Source organism: Fibroporia radiculosa (genome assembly GCF_000313525.1).
Source record: "Fibroporia radiculosa TFFH 294 genomic supercontigs, scaffold9995, whole genome shotgun sequence".
NCBI classification, from domain to species: Eukaryota; Fungi; Basidiomycota; class Agaricomycetes; order Polyporales; family Fibroporiaceae; genus Fibroporia; species Fibroporia radiculosa.
This window is the reverse complement of record NW_012133466.1, coordinates 161416-182699: the sequence shown is the minus strand read 5'-3', so window position 1 is coordinate 182699 and position 21284 is coordinate 161416. Positions and strand designations below refer to the sequence as shown.

General features: G+C 49.0%; 9 protein-coding genes across 9 annotated transcripts; 5 read left to right on the top strand and 4 right to left on the bottom strand.

Moving 5' to 3' along the window:
- Window positions 1-33: 33 nt before the first annotated feature.
- On the top strand, window positions 34-1636 carry FIBRA_07049 (uncharacterized protein; the record flags this gene model as incomplete). Its single annotated transcript, XM_012328749.1, has 8 exons — window positions 34-89; window positions 144-276; window positions 336-500; window positions 553-604; window positions 653-706; window positions 756-912; window positions 963-1001; window positions 1057-1636. 8 exons carry the CDS (start codon window positions 34-36, stop codon window positions 1634-1636), a joined length of 1236 nt encoding a protein of 411 aa, XP_012184139.1.
- A 1343-nt stretch (window positions 1637-2979) lies between these two features.
- On the bottom strand, window positions 2980-4593 carry FIBRA_07048 (uncharacterized protein; the record flags this gene model as incomplete). The annotated part of the gene is made up of 6 exons (XM_012328748.1): window positions 2980-3375; window positions 3426-3580; window positions 3640-3809; window positions 3858-4041; window positions 4097-4457; window positions 4519-4593. The coding sequence occupies 6 exons, from the start codon at window positions 4591-4593 to the stop codon at window positions 2980-2982; spliced, it is 1341 nt and encodes a 446-aa protein (XP_012184138.1).
- Window positions 4594-5354: 761 nt separating this feature from the next.
- FIBRA_07047 (uncharacterized protein) lies at window positions 5355-6594 on the top strand (the record flags this gene model as incomplete). Its single annotated transcript, XM_012328747.1, has 4 exons — window positions 5355-5394; window positions 5448-5507; window positions 5562-5732; window positions 5783-6594. 4 exons carry the CDS (start codon window positions 5355-5357, stop codon window positions 6592-6594), a joined length of 1083 nt encoding a protein of 360 aa, XP_012184137.1.
- A 145-nt stretch (window positions 6595-6739) lies between these two features.
- Window positions 6740-7747, bottom strand: FIBRA_07046 (uncharacterized protein; the record flags this gene model as incomplete). Its single annotated transcript, XM_012328746.1, has 6 exons — window positions 6740-6936; window positions 6997-7086; window positions 7141-7325; window positions 7392-7513; window positions 7565-7642; window positions 7697-7747. 6 exons carry the CDS (start codon window positions 7745-7747, stop codon window positions 6740-6742), a joined length of 723 nt encoding a protein of 240 aa, XP_012184136.1.
- A 205-nt stretch (window positions 7748-7952) lies between these two features.
- Window positions 7953-9024, top strand: FIBRA_07045 (uncharacterized protein; the record flags this gene model as incomplete). Its single annotated transcript, XM_012328745.1, has 6 exons — window positions 7953-8057; window positions 8124-8193; window positions 8248-8350; window positions 8401-8673; window positions 8725-8836; window positions 8890-9024. 6 exons carry the CDS (start codon window positions 7953-7955, stop codon window positions 9022-9024), a joined length of 798 nt encoding a protein of 265 aa, XP_012184135.1.
- A 127-nt stretch (window positions 9025-9151) lies between these two features.
- FIBRA_07044 (uncharacterized protein) lies at window positions 9152-10253 on the bottom strand (the record flags this gene model as incomplete). Its single annotated transcript, XM_012328744.1, has 7 exons — window positions 9152-9308; window positions 9362-9474; window positions 9531-9674; window positions 9738-9839; window positions 9900-10023; window positions 10085-10119; window positions 10185-10253. The coding sequence occupies 7 exons, from the start codon at window positions 10251-10253 to the stop codon at window positions 9152-9154; spliced, it is 744 nt and encodes a 247-aa protein (XP_012184134.1).
- Window positions 10254-10502: 249 nt separating this feature from the next.
- FIBRA_07043 (uncharacterized protein) lies at window positions 10503-13487 on the top strand (the record flags this gene model as incomplete). The annotated part of the gene is made up of 9 exons (XM_012328743.1): window positions 10503-10793; window positions 10851-11005; window positions 11061-11186; window positions 11239-11457; window positions 11504-11957; window positions 12007-12356; window positions 12411-13134; window positions 13187-13329; window positions 13379-13487. 9 exons carry the CDS (start codon window positions 10503-10505, stop codon window positions 13485-13487), a joined length of 2571 nt encoding a protein of 856 aa, XP_012184133.1.
- A 1426-nt stretch (window positions 13488-14913) lies between these two features.
- FIBRA_07042 (uncharacterized protein) lies at window positions 14914-16679 on the bottom strand (the record flags this gene model as incomplete). Its single annotated transcript, XM_012328742.1, has 8 exons — window positions 14914-15174; window positions 15228-15402; window positions 15439-15455; window positions 15510-15793; window positions 15849-15914; window positions 15970-16056; window positions 16107-16223; window positions 16280-16679. 8 exons carry the CDS (start codon window positions 16677-16679, stop codon window positions 14914-14916), a joined length of 1407 nt encoding a protein of 468 aa, XP_012184132.1.
- A 306-nt stretch (window positions 16680-16985) lies between these two features.
- On the top strand, window positions 16986-19611 carry FIBRA_07041 (uncharacterized protein; the record flags this gene model as incomplete). Its single annotated transcript, XM_012328741.1, has 10 exons — window positions 16986-17127; window positions 17180-17896; window positions 17952-17987; window positions 18049-18336; window positions 18395-18448; window positions 18502-18597; window positions 18653-18730; window positions 18793-18989; window positions 19043-19248; window positions 19305-19611. The coding sequence occupies 10 exons, from the start codon at window positions 16986-16988 to the stop codon at window positions 19609-19611; spliced, it is 2121 nt and encodes a 706-aa protein (XP_012184131.1).
- Window positions 19612-21284: the final 1673 nt, after the last annotated feature.

Sequence of the window (21284 nt, the reverse complement as noted above, 5' to 3'; positions counted from 1 at the left end):
TTCGAAATGGGCGCTGACAGTGCGAAGTACGCCATGTTAAATAGCTGGGCGGGTTACTTGGCTGACAATGCGCTGTATCCTTTGAGCCAGTTAGTTCTTTACCGAGTCTAGATAGAATATATCCTGATCATTGTTATGTGCAGGATATCACTGGCCTCTCCGACTGCGAGCGATAATTCGACAAATGTGGCCGCCAAAGGGATCATCGGGATTGGGGCGATGGGGGCTATTGATAAAATGTTGAATTATGGCAGCAACAGCTCTGTCAATTACTCGGTATGGTTCTTCTGCCTAACGTGTCATGGGCATGATCCTCACATAAGATATCTATGAAGTCGATGGCTATCGAATACGCCTCGCATTGGGAGTCGCTAGCCTTTGTCACGTCCAATGGCCAGACGCATCTAACTTCGACATATGGAGGTCCGGAGTCCTCCTGGACACTGGTGGACTCACTATTTGGCGATAAATTACTTGCGATGGGGGTGATAAGTTCCCAGGTAACCTCAGGGCATTTACACAGCGACAGCACAGATTATTCACGTACTGTAGGTTTATGATGCCCAGACCCAATTCTACGAGCAATTGATGAATGATAATGCTGGTATGATTCTGCTTAGTTGTACATATCACCGCTAATGTCTTGATGAAGCCTCCTATGGATATGGACTTCCTATGGATGAATCGTCGAAGATTGGGAACTCAGGTACGATGCTTCGTTACAATGATTCTGGCTTGCTCTTATATTTTCTTAGCGGCTTTGGCAATGGTTGCCGCAACCATGACAAACGCAAGTACTCGCGCTCAAATTCTGTCCAGCGTAGCTTCGTACGCTGCATTGCCATTGTCACTCAACATTTTCCCCACTTCCTACTATGTCTCAAATGGATCATACGTTTCGGGCCCGGCAAGGTCTGTGATAGCGTTCTTTGTTGTATATCTCATACTTACTTACATCGAAGTCCTGCTCAAGGTGCACTCTTTGCGCCTATGGTATTGAGGTTAGTCTGCCATTCCAATACCATAGAAAAAATGCGCTGATTCTTTATATTGTAGTCTATTGATACCACCAACAAATAGCACAACGCCCCCTGCGTCTTACACTCCCGGATCTACACCAGCCAAGTCACACACGAGTTTAGGCGTCATTCTTGGGGCTGTTTTTGGAAGCGTCGCGGGGCTCCTGATTATTGCCATCGCCGCTGTGATGTTCATACGTCGCAGGCGATACAAGGCCGTCCCAAATGACTTGCCTATCTCCTCGCCTTCATTCCAATATGATACGGTTACACCGTTCATCCCCTCGGAGGACGGCGTTTCAGGATCGTACGTCTCGCCGGACGAGAGTTTGCAGACATCGAAAACGAAAGAAATTCACCAGGATATGGTGACATCGCCATTCTCAGCGACCTCTCCCCTATCCTCTACACAGGCGGGAAACACGGCAACGGAGGGCGCGGCTGCAGATGGCCCGGCTACCGAGGGTGTGGGGTCGCCTTTGAGGCAGCCTGGTGAGGGGCCAAGCAGAAACCACGTTATGACCGAACTCCGTACGGAAGTGTTACAGCTGCGCCAGTTCATGCAGAGTATGAATGAGCGGCTGCAGGTCGAACCCCCTCCCACATATTCGGAATAGGGTCCATCGGCACAATCCAACTTTACTTAACTTACTGGTACTTAGAATACAAGCAGCAGCTTAATTTGTGAGACAACTTAGACTGCTCTTATTGTTTTTCCCATACCTGAGCTACGCTGCGCTGACCCGCACTACCTTGCTCGGGGCCACCTCAGCCGCGGAGATATCGAACTGGGAGTCGGAGGGTGAGGTGTGCAATCGGATTGAGGCCCGATGCACATCATGAAGCAAGTGCGCCGCTGCTCAGTCTTGCTTATCTGTATCATCTTCTATTATATCTTCTATTATAAATAAGCATGGTTTCCTTTTCCAGCCTATCTCCCGTTTTGGACACGGCTTCCGCCGCCCGCTTCTCGCTCTTTCGATTTGCGCGTTATCATATCCATCTTGCAATTATTACTAATGTATCTCAGAAAATGTATCCTCTTGCGCTCTCTCAACTCCTGCAGCATCTGCATCCCTGAGTCATAAGACCCACCAGGTACACTATTATATTCGGAATCAATAGTGCAGCAACCGTCGCTACATCTGAGAGCAGACCAACGACATCATGCATCCCAGAGCTGAAGCTGTAGCTTCACGTTTGGGGTGTATGATATTCAGGTCCATCTGTGATCGTGCTTACATTCACCGGCGTGTTGCTCTGTCGTTTGCTCCTCGCGCTTGCTACTCCGGCGGTCCACCGCGACAGCAGTCGAACGCAGGAATGTATGAGGCTGTATCCGGGTGCGATCGCTGCTACTGTGATAGGTGTGAGGACTCGAAGTAGCCATTCTACATTTTGGACTGCGAGTACAAGGTACTGCATGCTTCGTGCTCGTTGTTGTTCTATCTATCGTTAGTGTTTAGTTCTTCTGTAGTTGTGTGGTCGGGAGCCTCTCCGACGCGACCCGACCGCAGGTCGGATGCGGTAGGAGCTGCCGCCGTTGCTACCCACTCAGTACACTATTACTCGAAATCAACAATGAAGCATCCGTGTGTAGGCACGGGTATACTGCTAGTTAACTACTAAGAAGGTATATACATACGAACTATTACCTTCTTCAGGAACATTAATAGGCCAGGCCAGACCGGCTGAGTGTTGAAACTTGAACATCGGCTCGCGTGGGGGCTGTGCTGCCAATCTTACACTGTCGTATTATACTTAGCACGGGCAAGTTCGGTGAGAGGTAAGATTAGATCGCTTGCCGGTGCCGGCAGCTTTTCATATTTAAACAGTTTCCATGGGGGGACTCTTCGTGAATGGTACTTCTATTCAATGACTTCGTTCCTTGAGCTCGCACTGTAGACCAACTAAACTTACAAATACAACCGATCGTTCTTCACGAAGGATCATCGCGACTTCAAGTAAGATACTTCGCCTTCGCCTCCTTCGCGAACCCCGCACAGTCGACCACAATACCCTCTTTCCGGCTCTTCTCTGCCGCAAAGACAGTCAAGTGACTGTTCAGGACATCCGCTATATCCGTTCCCAGAAGCTCTTGTTTTTCAGTGCGCACGGCTTCGATGAAGGTCCGGATGAGTCCGATATCGCCTCCGCCATGATTGCCACCCTCGGATTTTGGTGTGTGTCGAGTTGTCTCGCCAGTACGGAAATCTGTCACAGTGAAACTGCTCATATCGCCAATAATTTCTCCGTGCGAAAAATGCAGACGAGTTTGGCGTTCACAGATTTGCTCTGTCTGAGCAATCATTGTGAACGACACTGTTTCTCCCGACGAAAATTCCACGTTCACGATCTATGGCAAATATATCAGATTCGGCGATGGCATAGCAGGATACAACATACCTGATTGTCACAAACATTATTATCGCTCTCATAGACACATTTGCCAAAAGACCCATGTTGGAGGACAGAAGTAATATTCTCAATGTCAGGAATACCATCCACTATAGTTGCAGCGGGCCAACCAGTCTGGCCCTTAGACACAGGATCAAGATAAACTACGGTGAACCGAAGTCATCAGACTGAGACAAGCATTGAGACTCAAACCATGACTCACTCTTCTTGGCACTATACGGACATTCCTGCTCGTATGAACAGTCTAGGCAGCGAGTCGCTGTACCTGCCTCCTTGGGCTTCGCTTCCTTACGGAAGTGCAGCAACGATCCGAACGACGAAACACGAGTGGGGACGCTAGGTGCAAGCCAATGACAAAGCAGGTCGATATCACTGCAGATAATCAGAAACTAGTTGCACCACAGTGAGCAATGCACTTACTGGCAACTTTTGGTCATGAGAGAAAACGACGATTCCTCTTCCTTGGACCAGTTCCCTCGGACATACGAGTGCGCAAAATGGAAATAGCCTACAGGCTCAACGTGGACAACATTGATCAATTGTCCAAGCTTTCCGGAGAAAATAAATTCTGATAGTGCCTTGTTATACGGCGAGTATCGAAGAACTGGAACGATACTCATGTGAATCGTCCATGTTTCCCTCAAGTCGCGATATCTTACCATGACCCATGCCGAATATGATCCCTGCTTTCTTCACCGCGAATTCCATCTTGACACAATCTTCGACACTGGTTGCCATGGGCTTCTCACATAGGATGTGATATCCCTGTTCAGCGAACGCAAGGGTCACTTCAAGATGCATACGATCCTGTACACATATGATAACCGCATCCGCGAGCCGCTTCCCGACAGTCTTGATTGTCTCTTCGGAAGCGTTAATCAGGTCCTTCCAGGAGTTGAAAACCAGTGTCTTGTCGACAGTGTGCGCTTCAGCCATAAGCTTCCGCGTCTTCGGGCGCGGCTCAGCGATCGCGACGATCCTGCATTTCGTGGATTCGGCGAGGGCGTATGCAGCATATGCCTAGATACGACATAGCATTTTATTTCGGGCATCTTACGAAGAGCGACAGAAAGAGACATACCTGGCCGCGACTTCCACACCCTACGATTGCGAGCGTTACCGGCTCTGGAGGATGGGATGGGACCTCGATACCCATAGTGAGGTGCGAGGGTCTGAGATGTGTGCGTCTTCCGCTTTTTCAGATGCCTACAGTAGTGCAGGGCACCAACGGTCCGGCTCAATGGGACTCGACCTGAGAATCTAGCCGGGCGGCAATAGACCACGCAGGCCAAAGATAAGTCATTGATACATACATATGAGTTTGATGACAAGCAGGCGCATCATTGCGAGAACAAGTTGTCAAGCTCGCATCCTCAGAGCCTCATGGACAAGATTCAAGGTGTGGATAGACGGAGCTCTGTCTCCAGCGATATTGGAAATGGACGTTTGGACGGGTCCTAGTATCGAAATAGTACATTATCGAAGCAAACAGTGATGAGATATTTGAACGCGGGCATAGAGTGAGGCACACGAGCCGACGGTGTATGCGACCAGATCTCGGAGGTCACTGGCCCTTGAGTCACTAAAGATCGTTCACGCAAGCCGAATGGTCGTATGCCTCGTCTCATTCCACGGCTACTTCAGAGCCTCAGAAATATACAACACAAACCTCCTCCCATAGTTCCTATCGACAGGCGACCTCAACGCAGAAAGGCAAGAAAATCATCACATCCTCTTCCAGAATGTCCTTCGCTATCCCCACAAGGCCGAACACAGTCCATTGTGCTCGATTCCCTGGATCCCCTCCTCCAGCTCTCTGCTCATCGTCGGTCAAAGTCCTCCCCTCCCCGACTCAGGACGAAAAGACCAAAGCGACGGGAAACGGTCCACAGTACCAGCGATGAGCACTTGCGCGCAATGTCCGCCGAAGAGCGGGATTATTGGGCAAATCCATACTGTACGTCTCTATTCTTACGCTGTGACGAGTTATACACATCCTGCTTTGAGAAGTACGAATGCTTTCAACTCCTTTACGGCACTGTCTGGTCTCAAAGCGATATTTGCCAAAGGGTATGTTCTAGACACGGCTAGTATCTTCTATTTCATCTGACCATGCCTCCATAGCGTTTCTCCTGAGAATGGTTCCCGTGCGATTACCTACACCATTGTTGGGAAAACCGACCCAGATACTGGTTGGCGATGAGCTCGAACATCCTAGTGTCAAAACCCGTAAGCCAGGGACAGGGCACTACGTAACATGTTGGAGGACGGCTGTGGAACAACTCAATCAACGAGGTGAGTCCCATTCTCAATCATTGCGGAGTGGTGGATAAGAGCTTGTTTAGGTTATTACAAACGATTCAGTAGTAATGTGGTGATGCATAGTTGGTTGACCCGCCAAATTGGACATTTGCTTCGTGTGCGGGTACTACAAGAACTGCATGTACTCGAGCGAGTTATACGGCGAAATCCTTCGGGTTCTAATAGCGCAACCTTACTTAGAAGACTAACGCGTGCAGAGTGGAAGCAGCTCAAATCATCTGGCGTCGTGCCATGCGACAATGCGGTCGCAGTCCTTGTCGTACCCCCACTGAACAAGGACCCAAAAACAAAAATCAGACCAGGCCCATCGGTTGCCACAACACCTCCCCCTTTGAAGGAAGATGGTGAAGAGATGGAATCGATTCATCCTGCTCTTCCCCTGTCGGTCATGCTGCAGACTAGCGCCAAAGAAAACCATGAGTCTAGCATCGATATCCCGTATCTTCTTCCATCCCCCAAAGTTCCATTGTACAACGCTATCTCCCTCTTTCCATGGCGCTCGCAACGTGCAGCATTGCATGTCGCATTACAACGCATCCTCAAAGTTGAGCGAGGTGCTCGCTTCGGAGAACGCAGTCGCAAATTAGCTCGAAAGTCTTACAGTTCTGCCCCAGACTCTACGAGTAAGATGAACGACATCTCTTCGAACAAAAGGGCATGGACTCGTGGAGATAATAAAGGAAGCCATGCCTTCCTACTGTGCTCAGATGCCAAGTCGCTTATGCGCGCGGATACTGTGCCATTAGCGATTGCGCTCTGGAGGGTACGGATCTGGGAGGGCGCGGGATGGGAAGATTCTGGTACCACCACTGGTGGCTGGACATTGTCATCGTAGATGTACTCGCACTCAGCTGATCAATGAGTTGCTTCATGAGCGCATACGACCATGAAGCCTTCAGCTTGCCAGCACAACTAAACAAAAGTATGAATCCTAGGCCCTGGGATGCGAATGCCGAAAATGTCGGAAAATACAATTACTCCTAAGCCTCTACAGCCATTGGTACAGGCCCAGTCAATTCCTTCGTCTTTGCTGGCATGCCAAGAAGCTCTTTGCCTTCCCAGAACTTTGGCAGCTCATTCCCTGGAACAAACAATCTTTCTACACCATCCTCCGTGATAACACACATACGGATAACACCGCCAGAAGAACCGTCCCTTGACATCGCTAGTGCAAGAGCTACGGAAGGAAAGAGATGGGTGTCAGCACTTAACAGCATAGAATGGAGCAGCTGCTTACTGTTCTTGACAAAGTTTACTGTCTCATCCCGTCCCCAGCCTTCTTGATATGTCGCATCGCAATATCCATATACATACGTAGATCCAGACCCTTTACGTTTGTTAGATCATGAAGTCAGATAGATCAATTGAAAGATGAACATACCTCCGATTGCCCACGGTTGCCTGAACAATCCTCCACCGAGTGGAATGTTGTATACGCTCGGACCTGTCTCCTTATCCCAGCCCCCCACAATAATTCCAGCACTTAATGCGTCCTTGTTTTCATAACAGAGCTTCTCAAAGATACTTGCTGCTGCATGCACTGACGGAGATTCACCTTGTGTTTGTCTGTGGATGGACAAATATGTAAGCATCGATCTGTGCGAATGCCTCTGTTTACACATATACACGCACCTGTATGATTGTAAATGGTAGTGCACAATGTCTGCGATGGCCTGTGTATCTGCGGCGGAACCAGAGCGACAGCAGTAGATGCGGTCGTGGACATACGTAAGCTTGTCTGTAACACGGTTGGCCTATGCATCATGAGCGATTCAACAGAGTTTTACGAGTGAATTAGTTCTCACAATGTAGCTTCCGGTGGTAGTTCGACTGTCTGCTCCGACCACTACGCCGTCTTTGAATTGAACAGCCATGATTGAGGTCTGGGCGATCAGCGTCACTTCATGTCATATTAGAGTACTGAGAAAGAGGCATACACCGAGGTTGACCTCGCCAGACTTCAAACGGTTGATGTCAATGGTCTCCATGAGTGTTGCTTGAGGGGACAAGCCAAAGGAGGCGCGTTCGTGTTAGAAGGAATGTGATCGTGCAAGTGGCTGAAGCTGAAGAGGTGACGCGTCGACGCGCGTCGAGTCCCGCACCTTCCCCGTGCACTCTGCTCACTTCAAGCTGAACCTCATTTCATCCTCTGCTCTTCACCTCCTCCACGTTTTCTCATCTTCATCGCTTGAAATGGCACCCTCGCAGATAGTTGCACTGCATAAAGAACTGCAGCTTGCTTTCGGCGCACGACCATGTAACCTCCAGAAGTGCGGACTGCTGCTCGCGAAGTTGAAGGTACTTCTTCTTGTTACAGTGTCGTGTGTTGCAGCATGTATTTGGATTGAATAATGTCTATCATAGGTTGGTCTCATTGAGACTGGACTCCTACTGCCACTGGGTGACACTAGCCTGGACAATCTTGTACTGGCTCGTAAGTTGTATTGCATGTGTCAACGTCTGCGCCCATGATAAACACACTGGTTAGGCGATATACTCGAAATTGGCGCATTTTGGAGTATACGATCCAAGGACATCCCCTCGTTTGACCGCTATTACTCACAATTGCAGACCTTCTACAATGATTACAGGTATATCCTTAGATCTTCGGTATCGGGACTCACTTCAACTCCCATATCAGCTCTGTGATCCCTCCGTCGCCCCGCGAGTACCCAATTCGTGGTCTATATCTCATCCGTCTACTTACACAAAATCGCATTGCCGACTTTCACACGACTCTCGAGTCGCTACCGCTCGCAGCCGATTCACTCACAGCTAACCCATACATTCAACATCCCGTCAATCTAGAGCGCTGGCTCATGGAGGGCAGTTATAGCAAGGTCTGGAATGCGAGAGAAGAGGCGCCCGCAGAAGAGTACAAGTTCTTCGTAGATAGTCTCATGGGTACTATCCGGTTCGTCATCACAAATTCAGTTGATGGCATACTTACCCCATTCGCCGATAGGAACGAGATTGCAAGTTGTGAGGAAGTAGCATACGAGAGCCTACCTATCAAGGACGCTGCCACTCTACTGTTTTTCACGAACCAATCCGACTTGGTGAACTTTGCGCAAGAGGTTCGTGGTGGCTCTTTTAGCGTGTATACTTGATTTTCTCACCAAAACTGCAGCGCAAGTGGCAAGTGAATCTATCAGCAGGCACCATTGCGTTTAGGAAAAAGACAGAAGAGAAGGTTGAGATCCCCAAACGGAAGCTCATTTCATCGAATTTAGCCATAGCACGCGAGTTAGAGCAGATTGTATAAGCATCATAATGTAGACATTCTTCCTTGGCCATTTTGGATAGGTCTTGGGCTTGAGGTCACTTCCGGAGTGTTTCAGGTACGGTACAAGTCCATTAAGATTACAGAACGTGAAAGAACATCAACGGTCCTACTCAAAGTTTTCTAGTGCTGCCTTCGCTTTCCGCGATGCTTCATCTAATAAACCTTTTGGTACTGGTAGATGTAGACCATTAGTCTCATCACCTATCCAGGACATCTCGAGTTCGAACTCTTTCTCCTTAGTATCATCGTGAACCAAGTAAATTCTGTATGAACATTAGTCACTTGCAGCATTAACTAAATGGGAAGAATAACATACATCCTTGCAGCTTCAAAAACTGCCTCCCGTGTCGAGAGTTCCAACAAATTCAGTTTCTCAAGCTCAGTCTTCGCTAATGCGCGGCCTTTACCTATCGCGGCGCCATGATAACCCTGGGGATGTCACCATCTATGTTAGTGCATTTCGTGTATATAATGCTCGAACATACGTAAGCCACTCCACTAGGTTCGACTACATACAGTGCAGGGCCGGTCTTGTCGACCGCCCCAACGATGGTGCTGCATCCAAAGGGACGAACTGACGAGTATAATGTGTAAGCTTGGAAATACATGCCCACTCTCTCGACAAGATGCTGTTAGTGTCAGGTCTACCTTCAGCAAAATAGCACATTCATATGATAGACAACGCAGCTTACCTTCAGTGGTATTGGGGTATGATATAAGTCCCCATAGTTGGCTGCTTCATCTCGCGCCCGATTCGCTACATGTCGACCATCTGCTAGGAGGCCTGAGGATGCCTGAACGTGAATCGGCAGTCAGGTCTGAGGTTCAGCTATTCATAAACGAGCGGAGCGTACGAGTCCAACATGCTTGTCAATTGTCTGTATGCGTCTATTCGCACCTGGAACAAGCAGTTTCGAATGCACAAGCTTCTCCACGGCTAGAACGACGCCATCCTTTACTCTCAGTCCGATGGCAGTCCTTTCAAGCGGTCGAAGTATGTAAGTGACGTCCGAAATATTTCCATGCACAGTGTGCTCACCCTGAGTTCTCGACTGCTTTATTCGCATATTCAACCTGCACGGCCGCAAGCCATCATACATCAAGTCGCGTACCGCGTCGGGGTCTGCTGAAGCACGTACCTGAAAGATACGGCCATCCGGAGAGTATGTGCTAGCTGAAAGATCGTAGCCGGTCCCAATGGAAGTCATTTTGATGTCGCCAGGCTACTTGTGGAGTGCAAGAGTGAACGGCAGTCGATATATGTAGATGGTCCTCGGTATAATGGTAGGACGCGCAAGCTTGGGCGACTTGCACTCGACGCGTGGGCGTGGGAATAGCATCCAGATCGGGTTCGGGACGCGTTGATGAATGACCGCGTCGACGCGACAGTGGCGGTCGCTCCTAACCTCTTGTTTCACCTCCTACCTCTTGTTTATGCCTGCTCTGAGATCCTGAAGATGGAGAAAGAGACGGATTGGAATGCACTGTTCAGCGATCACCCCATATTCTCCCTCCCAAAAGGTGTTGCTGAGTCAGCGGGGAAGAATGAAACCTCTTTGGAACTCTCCCTCGGCTCTCTCCCAGAATTCACTGAGGTGGATCCTGAACACGATGGGCCTACACCCTCAGGGAGGCGACAAGTCATGATCATTAAGGATGCGGAGCTTATAGTCGCAGCTGGAAATGAAATTCGAATGGCTTCTTTGCTCGACTCCAAGCTGGGTCGACCTGTGCGCAAATCCTACAAAGTATGCATTTCCTTAGCGCTCCCACCATTTTAACCGCAAAACTTAGTGTTCGACAAGATCCTTCATACTCCGAATATTCAGTTCGAGATTCATCAACTGGCGTTAAGTCCTCACGGGAAACTACTTGCAGTGGCGGGGGCTTCCCAGGTCGCCGTTGTTGTACTACCTCGTGCAGGTTTCACGAAGCTGGTACCTTCGACCATTGACTGCAAGTACGCAAGAACTTTACTGCATATGAATTGTGCTGAACAATCCAATATTGCCTAGAACCATTCAAGTAGGACAATTCTATCATGCTGTAGACACCTCTGCACCAGTGGCGAAGATCGAGTGGCACCCTTGGGGAGAAGGTGGAACAACCCTCATGGTTATGACTACAGACGGGAAGCTACGGTAAGTTCGAGCTTGTAGCATACTTGAATTGATGAGGAACCCCGTCGCATAGGGAGTATGACATGTCGGTGGATTCAGAAGAACCTCAACAAACGTTATTCTTTGTTCCGGACAAAAAGAAGAATTCATTTATCGCCGAGGATGAGTCTGAGCGAGAGGTTGTATCGTTCACGTTAGGAAAGGGCAGAGCTGATTGGGGCCCGTTGAGTATTTACGCAATAACACGAAGTGGTGACATTTACGCCATATGTCCCTATATGCCAAAGAATGCGTAAGTAGATTATTTCTTCCCATTGCAGACATCTAAAGTGTAATAGCTCTATTCCATTAGCATACGTGCATGCCCTTGAATGCTTTGTCGCTGCCAAGCAAGAGTTTCTCGCTAGATCTCCTGAGGAAGGTACTTCGTCGAACGGTTTGGAAAATATGTACGAGTACCAGCACAAATATGTTGCTGCCCTCGTGAAACAATTACCATCCGACGATGCCCATCCTGAAGCGTCTCGTTTCATACTTATGCATCCGCCTTCCATTATGAAGAACCCTCCGGTGCGACAAGGTCCTTTCTTACTGCAACCTTCGCCACGCACGTTGGAAGGTAGCGAGGGTGGCGATGCGACCGACATTATCTATCTCGCTTTCGAGAATGAAGCAGAAGAGGCTCATGGCGACATGGAACGATTGGGCGTACTGCTGACTTCCTTCCAGGATGGCCGGGTAGACGTGTATCTTGATCTAGAGAAGGTCGAGGCGAGATGGGAACATAAACATGTGTGGTTTTTCTCTCGGTCATAGTTTGATATCGCTTATGCTTCACCAGGATCCAGATAGTGATCTTCCTATGCTTGCGGTGTATGAGACTGTTGACCTCGGGATCGTCTCGAGTCTGTCAAAAATACCTCGTTCCGAGTCGGATCCGTCATTCCTAGAGCTCTTACGCGGCAACCATCCGGTTCTGTTCTCCGATCCTATTCACGACGACACCGTCTATGTGCATCATGCCTTTGGCGTGCATGCTCTGCAACTGGGGCCTTTACTCCGGAGCCTTGTGCAAGTGCTACGGGGCGGCTCTGACAATAACCAGGACGACAATGCTATTGGGTTGTCTGCCCAAGATTGCAAGCCCACAGTAGTACAGCTCATATTGAACACGCTCTCAATCGAGCGCAAGTGAGTATGCTTCTATCACAAGCTATGTAGTCTTATGCACTCCGTCTACCATAGATGCTCAAGTCCAGTGGTCGGCTTGTCAATTCCGAACGACATCTACTTGACGTATAGCCTCTTCATTTTGACATCTGCTATGTGCATCACAGTGTTCCCATTGAACCTTCGGTCGGAGACACCGTACTCGATTTCTTCTGAACTCCCCCTCGTACCCGAGAATACACCTTCCAAGCTACAGTCATCCTCAGCAACTCCACCTACACCTGCATATATCTCGCTTCTTACACAAGACACTTATGTCATACCGTCCGCCCTCGCACAATCTGCCACCTCGCTAATTTCCCGCTTACCTCCATCTCCTAGTCAAGGGGAATTCGTGTTGACACCGGACACGATGCGTTACCTCGGAACTGTTGTCGAGAAATTTGGTACCAAGTTGCATGAGATAGCGGTAGCCCATCGCGGGACAGAAATGCGTGCTGCGATACAACGGCAAGAATTCGCACGGCAAAGGGAAAAATGCAAGGAGATGTTGGAGATTGTGTCGCGGTTGAAGGGCCCACGGCACGCAGCGACACAGGAGAAGCTGAAGAACATCGAGTCTGTGCAGAAGAAGCTCATGGGGCGATTGGATAGGGTTTTGCAACTCCTGATACAGAAGGCATCGCCTGATCTGAGCGAGAACGAAACCAGGTGGTTTAACGAGTTGAAGCGAATGAAAGAAGAGGTTGTTGGCCGTAGCAAGTATGATGACAGGTCGTTGGTTGCGCGGTCCAAGCTGGTAGGCTCATCCTTTCCTCGTCTGTGTTCGATCTTCATAGGCAGCTTTGTAGCTTCGAAGGGAAGTCGATCGTCTGCTCCCCCAGCTGAAGGAGCTGAAGGGGAAAGAAAGAGAACGCAAACGAAGACTTGCAGAGGATCGCGAAGCACTTGGGGTGTCTCAAGCTTTCGAGCTCGGGAAACGCTCCAATGCAGAGTAAGTTACCCGTTTTCGCGTTTGACACCCTACTCAAGTTTCATTGCAGGCGTGTAAGAATCAACAGCATCGAAGATGAGATCCTCAATCTTGCAGCCAGATTGGACGTCACCCTCGGACGACCGCCCTCTTCTCAGTCGCAATCACTGGATCCATAGTGGCTGGACGCGATGTAGCACACTCGACTTGATTCCGCAGATGCTGTACTCGATGATTTCAATGGTTTCATCATGCGCATTGTACGTGCTCGGAGTAATTCATAATGTACCGAGTCTTTGAGCCTTTACTATCATATCGGTCTCCACGATGTGCCAGCAGGCAGAGTAGCTTAGTAGCTATAGATGTCAAGTGGCATAAATAGTTAGACCACGACTCGCTGTATATGGAACAACATACTGATAGCATGCATTATATGTATATGTACTATGAGTTACACGCGCTTTATATTCGACCCAGTGTTTATAAATCCCGTCTAAGCTCCTGCTCCTTCGCTCATAAAATCTCAATAAATCACATAACCTCTATATGGAATATTGAAAAAAGTCTGTCTATTCAGAATTGTGAAATTCGCAATGGAGACAGAGAAAACTCTTGCACAACGGCTGGTTACACCTCATTCAGCCAATTCTGAGTCAAGATCGGCACATCGCACAAGAACCAGCCCACGATTCATTGCACGCTGTCGTGAGCACTTTTTTAAAGCTATATCAAGTACTCGGCCATATTCTCCGAGAGGATTTTGTGAGGGAAAACATCATCTATGCTGTCTACAATATTTGGCGTTACCTGGTCAGGATGGATGGTGACAAAATTTGGACGCCGCGCGCGGCATCTCTCGGCGCATGGTGGCTACGTAATTCAACGGTGGCGCCGCCTCAATCGAGTCACTTCTCAGCCTTTGTGAGTGTCTGGCTTGCAGGGCTGCCGAATGATGCCGATGTGACATATTGTGACCCGAGATGTAAACACTTGAACTTTTCGTACTCGTCTCACCGGAAGACATCCGCAGGAGGATGTAAGATATGTAAGTTTTTTCTGAGTAGCTGGAAAGATAGAGGAGATGTAGATGCACCTTCCCATGTAATTGTTATGTGCCCTCATGGAGTACTGATTTAAGAACAGGCCAGATACTGAAAACCGTGATAAAGTGCGTGTAACTCATAGTATCAGCCTATGATGCTCTCATTCACCTGACTTGTTCTCGCCTTCTTTTTGTGAACTCTTGAGCGGAGATCTAAAGCTTGCCTGTGGGTGGTAGCAGTCACCAAGTGCGTAAACGCATCTTCCTCTTCCGCGCAATAAGTGACTGAGCGCAAGCATTCACAAAGGTAATGCCTTTCTGACCACAGCATTAAGATCGTCTTGCGGGAGAGAAATAAACGCGAACCCAACGGGCACGCTAAGCGTCGGGGATCAAACATTACTCGCATAGTACGAACTGCGCGCACGCTTGGAAAGGGCCCTCACCCTCACGACAGTTTCGGATAACAAAGGCAGACTGTGAGTTACCTCAGTGGCGAATTATACGAAGCACACGTGTGCCGACTTTATACAAAAAGCTTCCACCCTATGTGAAGCCGAACTCTACGACCATTTCCACATGACCGAGAAAGAATGGATACCAATCGTCACGAACAGAAGGACCAACAAGAATACACCAACCAAAAACCAAGTCCAGGAAACATCGACTAAAGTACCGCTAGCGATATTTTGCAACGCGTATGCCAAAATGGCACCGGTGAAGCCCACGAGTGACCAGACGAGCAGTACAGCTGGCAGACTCAGCAGGATGGCATGTCCAGGAAGTCCTAGTGCACGACCCCGTGCATTATGCATATAAGCAAACTATATCAACGTGGTCAGAGTACTTCTCGAGATTAGCAAAGAAAGAATTTTACTGTCAAAGATGGTGACACCCCCATGTTACGGCGGTGTCTCCACACCATGAATGCGCCGAGTGTTATGCTACCCAGAGCAGTGATTGAGGACATGATCGCACACACTCGCGCGGCCTGATATACATCGTTGACAGAAAGTAATGCCATGGTCGCACTGGGTGAACGGGCTGGAATACTATACGCATGATTCTAGTCAATGAAGCATACTCACGAGAGTAGCACGGTTGACTATACACCAATGGAGGTCAGATTCCAAAGTCAGATGGAGATAAACTGGCTTACAATCAATATGAAATCTGAATATTCCTGCGTGAGCTCTTGAGTATATTTCTCCCAGCTTTGCTGCAAGTTGGAAAGGCGCCCACGGAATTCACTCGCGCTTGAAACGTTCTCTAAATAAGTTTGTGGGATGCCAAAACACAGGATATTCATGAGGATGCCGAGAAGGATTCGACTCAACAGAGACGTTCGGGGTACACGATGAGTATTCTTTACCGGGGACTGATGGAAATCGTCCATTTGGCGGTATGTGGATGTCCCGAAGCGGTCAGCTTTGCGAAAGCTATCTGGATACCAAACTTAATTTATTGCCTGATAGTCCCTGCGATACCGGCCACCTACAAACTTCTCGAAGGATCCATGCGACCAGAACGGTAGAAGATGTCATATTTGCATTCGGCTGGATCCCTTTGTGACATTCCTGGGTCAGATATTGATCTGAATGACATGTAACAAATGGTACCTTTTGGTGTATCAAGCGCTCGCAATAGCTCTTCGCATTCAATCTTGGAGAAGGGTACAATGCTTCGCGTACCCATCGAAAGATTATCTTTAGAGCGAATTAAACTTATATTCCGCTCAGAATAAACATATCCTAACCCCAATAATATAATTTGATAGCATCGACAGCTTCCTGGGACCCTCGTTCAGGAAATGGTATGTGAGTAGGATGTTGCTGCACAAAATTCCAGTAGAGCTCTCTGCGACGAAGCATTGCTTAGAGTAATCAGCAGCATATAGCATAACGAGTCGGTGTACATCGTCAGACGTACATGTCGACTTGAACACAGTCTGTGGGTTGTAGGTAGCCCCGTAGTCTGCCGTACATTGGTTGTGGTCCACAAATAGGTGAAAGTACGACCCTGAAAGGTTCAGAAAGCTGGCTTCCACACCGTCCGGGAGCGTAGAAAATGTTTCTAGAATGGGACAGTTCATGAATCTGAAAAGCATCACCGGCGCACGAATGTCCTCGTCGACAATTACGTTGTATTCGCTATTCCGGAAATATACCCAGCCACGCGGATGTATGTACATGGTCCATCCCATCGGGAGTCCCTCGCGACTATGGTTGAGATTGATGTACGCATTGTCGAAACTGTAAACAGCAATGGGGGAATTAGATTCGTACTTTATGCCGGTATTCACAACTGGCTCGGAAAGCCCAGTGGTCATAGTAGTGTACAAGCGACGAAAGTCACTCAGGTCGACAGCGATAGAGAAGAAGCAAGCGAGTACATATCAAATATAGGCGGCTGAACAGCAGGCGGACTCCCACCCACACGAATGAGCAGTTGGCAGGAGATGGCATTCCCAGTGATGAAAGCTGTCTTCCGTTGTTAATGAACGGATACTACAGACGCGCAGATCACATGTGCGCGCGGCGGTCGTGTCTCCCCAATTCAAGTTCCCTGTGTGGCCACATTCTGGATCGAAATTGTCGGTTTCCGCTACCATCTCAACTCCCCCATTACTACCGACATGAATAGCCTTTTCCAGCAGCCTTCTCAAGCCAACAACACCCAGTCCCCAGGGACGACCGGCGGTGCTCAGGGGACTGTGCCTGCAAACAGTGCCACCCCCGGGAGCAGCACAAGTGTCTTTGGGAGTTCGGGTTTTGGAGGTAATCTTCATGATTTTATATCCATGATATAGTCTCAATCGTTCGTATGCAGCACAGCCCACTGGAGGCGGTCTATTTGGAAGTAACACCGCTCAACCAACCTCGAGTGGCGGCGGTATATTCGACAGAGGCACGTCTTCCAACGCACCTACTTCTGGAGGGAGTGCTCTTGGCGGAGGAACTGCTTTTAGTGCGCCTGCTTCTGGGGGTAATTTGTTCGGTAATGCTAATCCGGGAACAACAACCACGCCATCCACGGGGGGTAGCTTCTTTAATTTGACAAATCCGAATCCAAATTCGCAATTGGGCACCAGTCTTTTTGGTACAGCTAATCAGGCCACGTCTTCAAACACTGGAAATGGCCTCTTTGGAACGCCAAAACCGGCACCAACCTCCACGACTCCGAACGCTGGCACCGGTATTTTCGGTGGTGCAGGCGCTACGACAACTCCTGCCGCTGGTGCAAGTAATGGACTATTCGGAGCTACAGCTAAGCCTACAGGTGGGGGTAGTTTGTTCGGAACCACAGGGTCGTCAACACCAGCTACCGGTGGTGGACTATTTAACACCACCAATACTACTACTTCAGCCACTGGTGGAAATCTCTTTGGCGGCCTAGGGACTGGTGCAAATTCCGCGGGAACGAATGCTACGAGTAATACTACTACATCTGCCCCCGCGAACACCACTGCGGTGGGAGGAGGTATATTCAGCTCAAAACCTGCAGACTTATCAAGTTCGACGGCACCAAAACCTGCAGGCTCAGGGAGTGAGTCAATTGCAGCAGTCGTTGCGTTGGACTGTTTATTGAACTTGTATCGCAGCATTCGGCCAGCCGAGTTCCACTGGTACATCTACAGGTCAGTGTATTAGCACTACGTTGAAATTTGCTCAACAGAACTTCTTTGGTAAAATGATCAGCCGCAGCTCCTTCTGGCGGACTTTTTGGGTCATTAGCTCCCAAACCTGCGGAAGCATCTACCTCAACAACCACAACGGCGCCGACGGCGCCAGGGGGCTTGTTCAGTGGTGGCCTCTTTGGAAATAAGCCAAACACGACTCCATCATCAACACTCGGTAGTACTACCCCAGCAGCTCCAACGCTGCCCGCTTTTACTCTCGGGGGCGGAGCGGCAAAGGATGCTTTGTCATCGAAAGAGCCCGGAAAACCCTCAGATAGTTCGGCGTCGAAAGATGCGAGCTCGGCTAGTGAGTTCCGGCTACGAACATAGATGCGTGCTACATCCGACGCTTCCTGATGTCTTAGTACCGAATTTCTTTGCGAAGAAACCAGAAGAGAAGAAAGATACTCCTGCTGCTCGTATGTGCCTTCTCACTGGAAGCTGTGATTGCTATCTTATGGTGACTTTGTAGCGTCTTCCACGTCTACATTTAGTCTATTCGGAGGAACGAAGGATAGCAAAGACAAGGAACAAGATAGTGGAGCTGCTACGACAGAGAAAAAGGATGGTGTGTCAGATCTGACCTCGCATTTTATCTCCTTGCTCATACCTATCATCCACAGCACCGCTCCCTACGTTTTCTCTGGGTCCAAGCTCGGCACCGAAAGAAAGCGACAAAGCGACGCCCGCTACCAACGCTGGTATGATTCAGTGGTATGATTGTACATGCAATTGGTTGACATTGATTTTTCTGTGTCTGTAGGCGCGACATCCGCCTCTGCACCGAATACAAACACTGCATCAATCTCCGTTCCTCCCCCATCCGTGTTGCGCGGAAAGACGATCGAAGAGATTGTTAATAAATGGTCGTCGGAGCTAGATACACACACGCGAGAATTCGCCAAGTTTGCTGGTGAAGTTGCGGTCTGGGACCGTGCATTGATTGAGAACGGCAATAACGTGTGTTGATTCATCCTCTCCTTCATTTACCCGACATGATGGTGTCGCAATAGCTCGCCGCGCTATATGCGTATGTGCTGGCCGCAGAACAGGAGCAGAACGATATTGATCAATCGCTTGATCATATCGAGCAGCAGCAAAAAGAGCTCGTGGCCACGCTGGAGGCCTATGAACGATCGACAGAGGAGATCCTCGGTAGTCAAGGAGGCAACTTGCGTGCGCTGGACACTGGACCGGCTGACACCGAGCGTGACAAAAAGTTTGGCCTGTTGCAATTTTTTTTACGACAAAGGTCTAACATCGGTTGCTTGACAGCTATACATTGGCCACTGAGTTGCACGGTCATCTCGACGATCTATCTGGGTCGCTCACGCAAATGATCGACGCCGTGAACGCCCTCGCACTCCCATCAGACAGTACAGTTCAGGACGGTGGAGAGGATGCTATGGGTCAAATAGCGCAGATACTAAACAGTCACCTGGAAAGTCTGCTGTGGATCGATGGCGCAGTCGGCGAAGTGGAAAGCAAGATCAACGACGTCGAGAAGCGCGTGCGCCTTGCGGGTGATGGAATGGGCCAAGGAACGAAATCCAGAGGCTATGGTCTTGGTTCTGGGATCTGAATGAGGACCTTTATCATGAGTTACATATTCGGTGTACTTGCATCTTTTTGTTTGATGATAGAATACTTTATCGCGTAGTGCCTGCCGCATGCAAGAAGTGTACGTGTAAACGCCATGACTCGCTTGTTCGATTATGAACAAGCCTGTCCAACGGGTATAGTGGATATGCGTCAACAAGCTGCCAACTACCAATCCGTGCACAGTTGTACTGAATCGTGGTTTACCAACTCTGAATGTATGAAGCTCCACGCAAAAATGATTCTGTAGATAATCCTCGACAGTAGGAAGCACGTATGGTGACCGGGTGTAGATGGTCTTGCGGCCAAGTACTGCCTCACAGCCGATCGACGCCACTTTCCAAACAACAACAAATCTGTCCATGTGTTTCACTCACATTCATGCAGCAAAGTTCTACCACAACAAAATACTTCCATAACAATGTTTACATGTACGTGCGAGCATCATGCTCGCAGTCAATATGTTCGAACACAAAAAGTATTCGACGCCGGCAGGATTCGAACCTGCGCCCTCAAAGAGGAACAGATTACATAATGTCCAGTTTGTTATTCTAATCTGTCGCCGTAACCACTTGGCTACAGCGCCTTACGTAGTGTCAAGGTCTATATTTTATGACAATGATCATAAACTTGCTCTATTGGCAATAGTGAATCAGTGATTTTGCTTGTAGCCCCATCCACTTATCGGCGTTCGTTAAGGCCGTCTAGTCCAAGTCTAGTCGCCAGTCATTATGCTGTCTCCACGTCTGAATTTATCATTTCATCCGCTATGAAATGAAAAGGCTCCTCACAGCACGATGCCCATATATCTGTAGGAGCCACGATACTCGATAGTCAAGTCGAAGATTATAGAATGCTATCAGGTGTGTTTTCAGCCCGCATATCTTGTAGACTTTAAAGTTCGTACACGCCCTCGAAAGCGATGAAAGTACGTGGCGAGCTGATGAGTCTCTGAATCCTGTCCGATGCGGTTGACGCAGAGCTTTTGACAGGCCAAGTTTATCAAACCTCCCGCTGGCAAGTGCAATGCCCCGTAAAAGCAGTCTGCACCCACCCGCTATACACCGAGAATCAGTCGTCGTACGAGGTATTGTCTCCGCTTTCGCGAGGTGTGTATGGAAACAAACGACTCGTCCGTCATCCTATTCAAAACGCGCACATCTGTGGCTGACTTACGAGAAAAACTGCGGGGAAGGGGGAAGAGTTCGCTGGCAGTGATGCGGCTGGCAGACTATGGTGATCAGACGGTCGTGATGATTTTCTTTTCCTTCTGATTATGACCCTAGCTTCTTCGTGCCGCATGTTCACCTTCATATTTCCGCAGAACAAATTCGTTGGACTTGGTGCTGGGCAGTGGCTGCCCAGTGCTGAGGTCCGACCGTCTGCTGACCTTGTTGACCCTTGCGCCGTGTTCTCGGAAATGGTATGTAATTTCTGTCTTTCAACGTGGCTCCGACTTCGTATGATGCATAGTCGCGGTTGAGATTTCAAAGCTGCGAGAGGTGTATTGCAACCACTTGACGATCCGCATGGCATGGGTATCGCGATCTCTCAAAATAAGCTGATGCACACAGTGGCACTGCCAGCATAACTAGAGTTTGTCGTCTCTGTGGCTGTTATGTTCGGAAAGAGGGCGGGAAAGCGTGGTGAGAAATG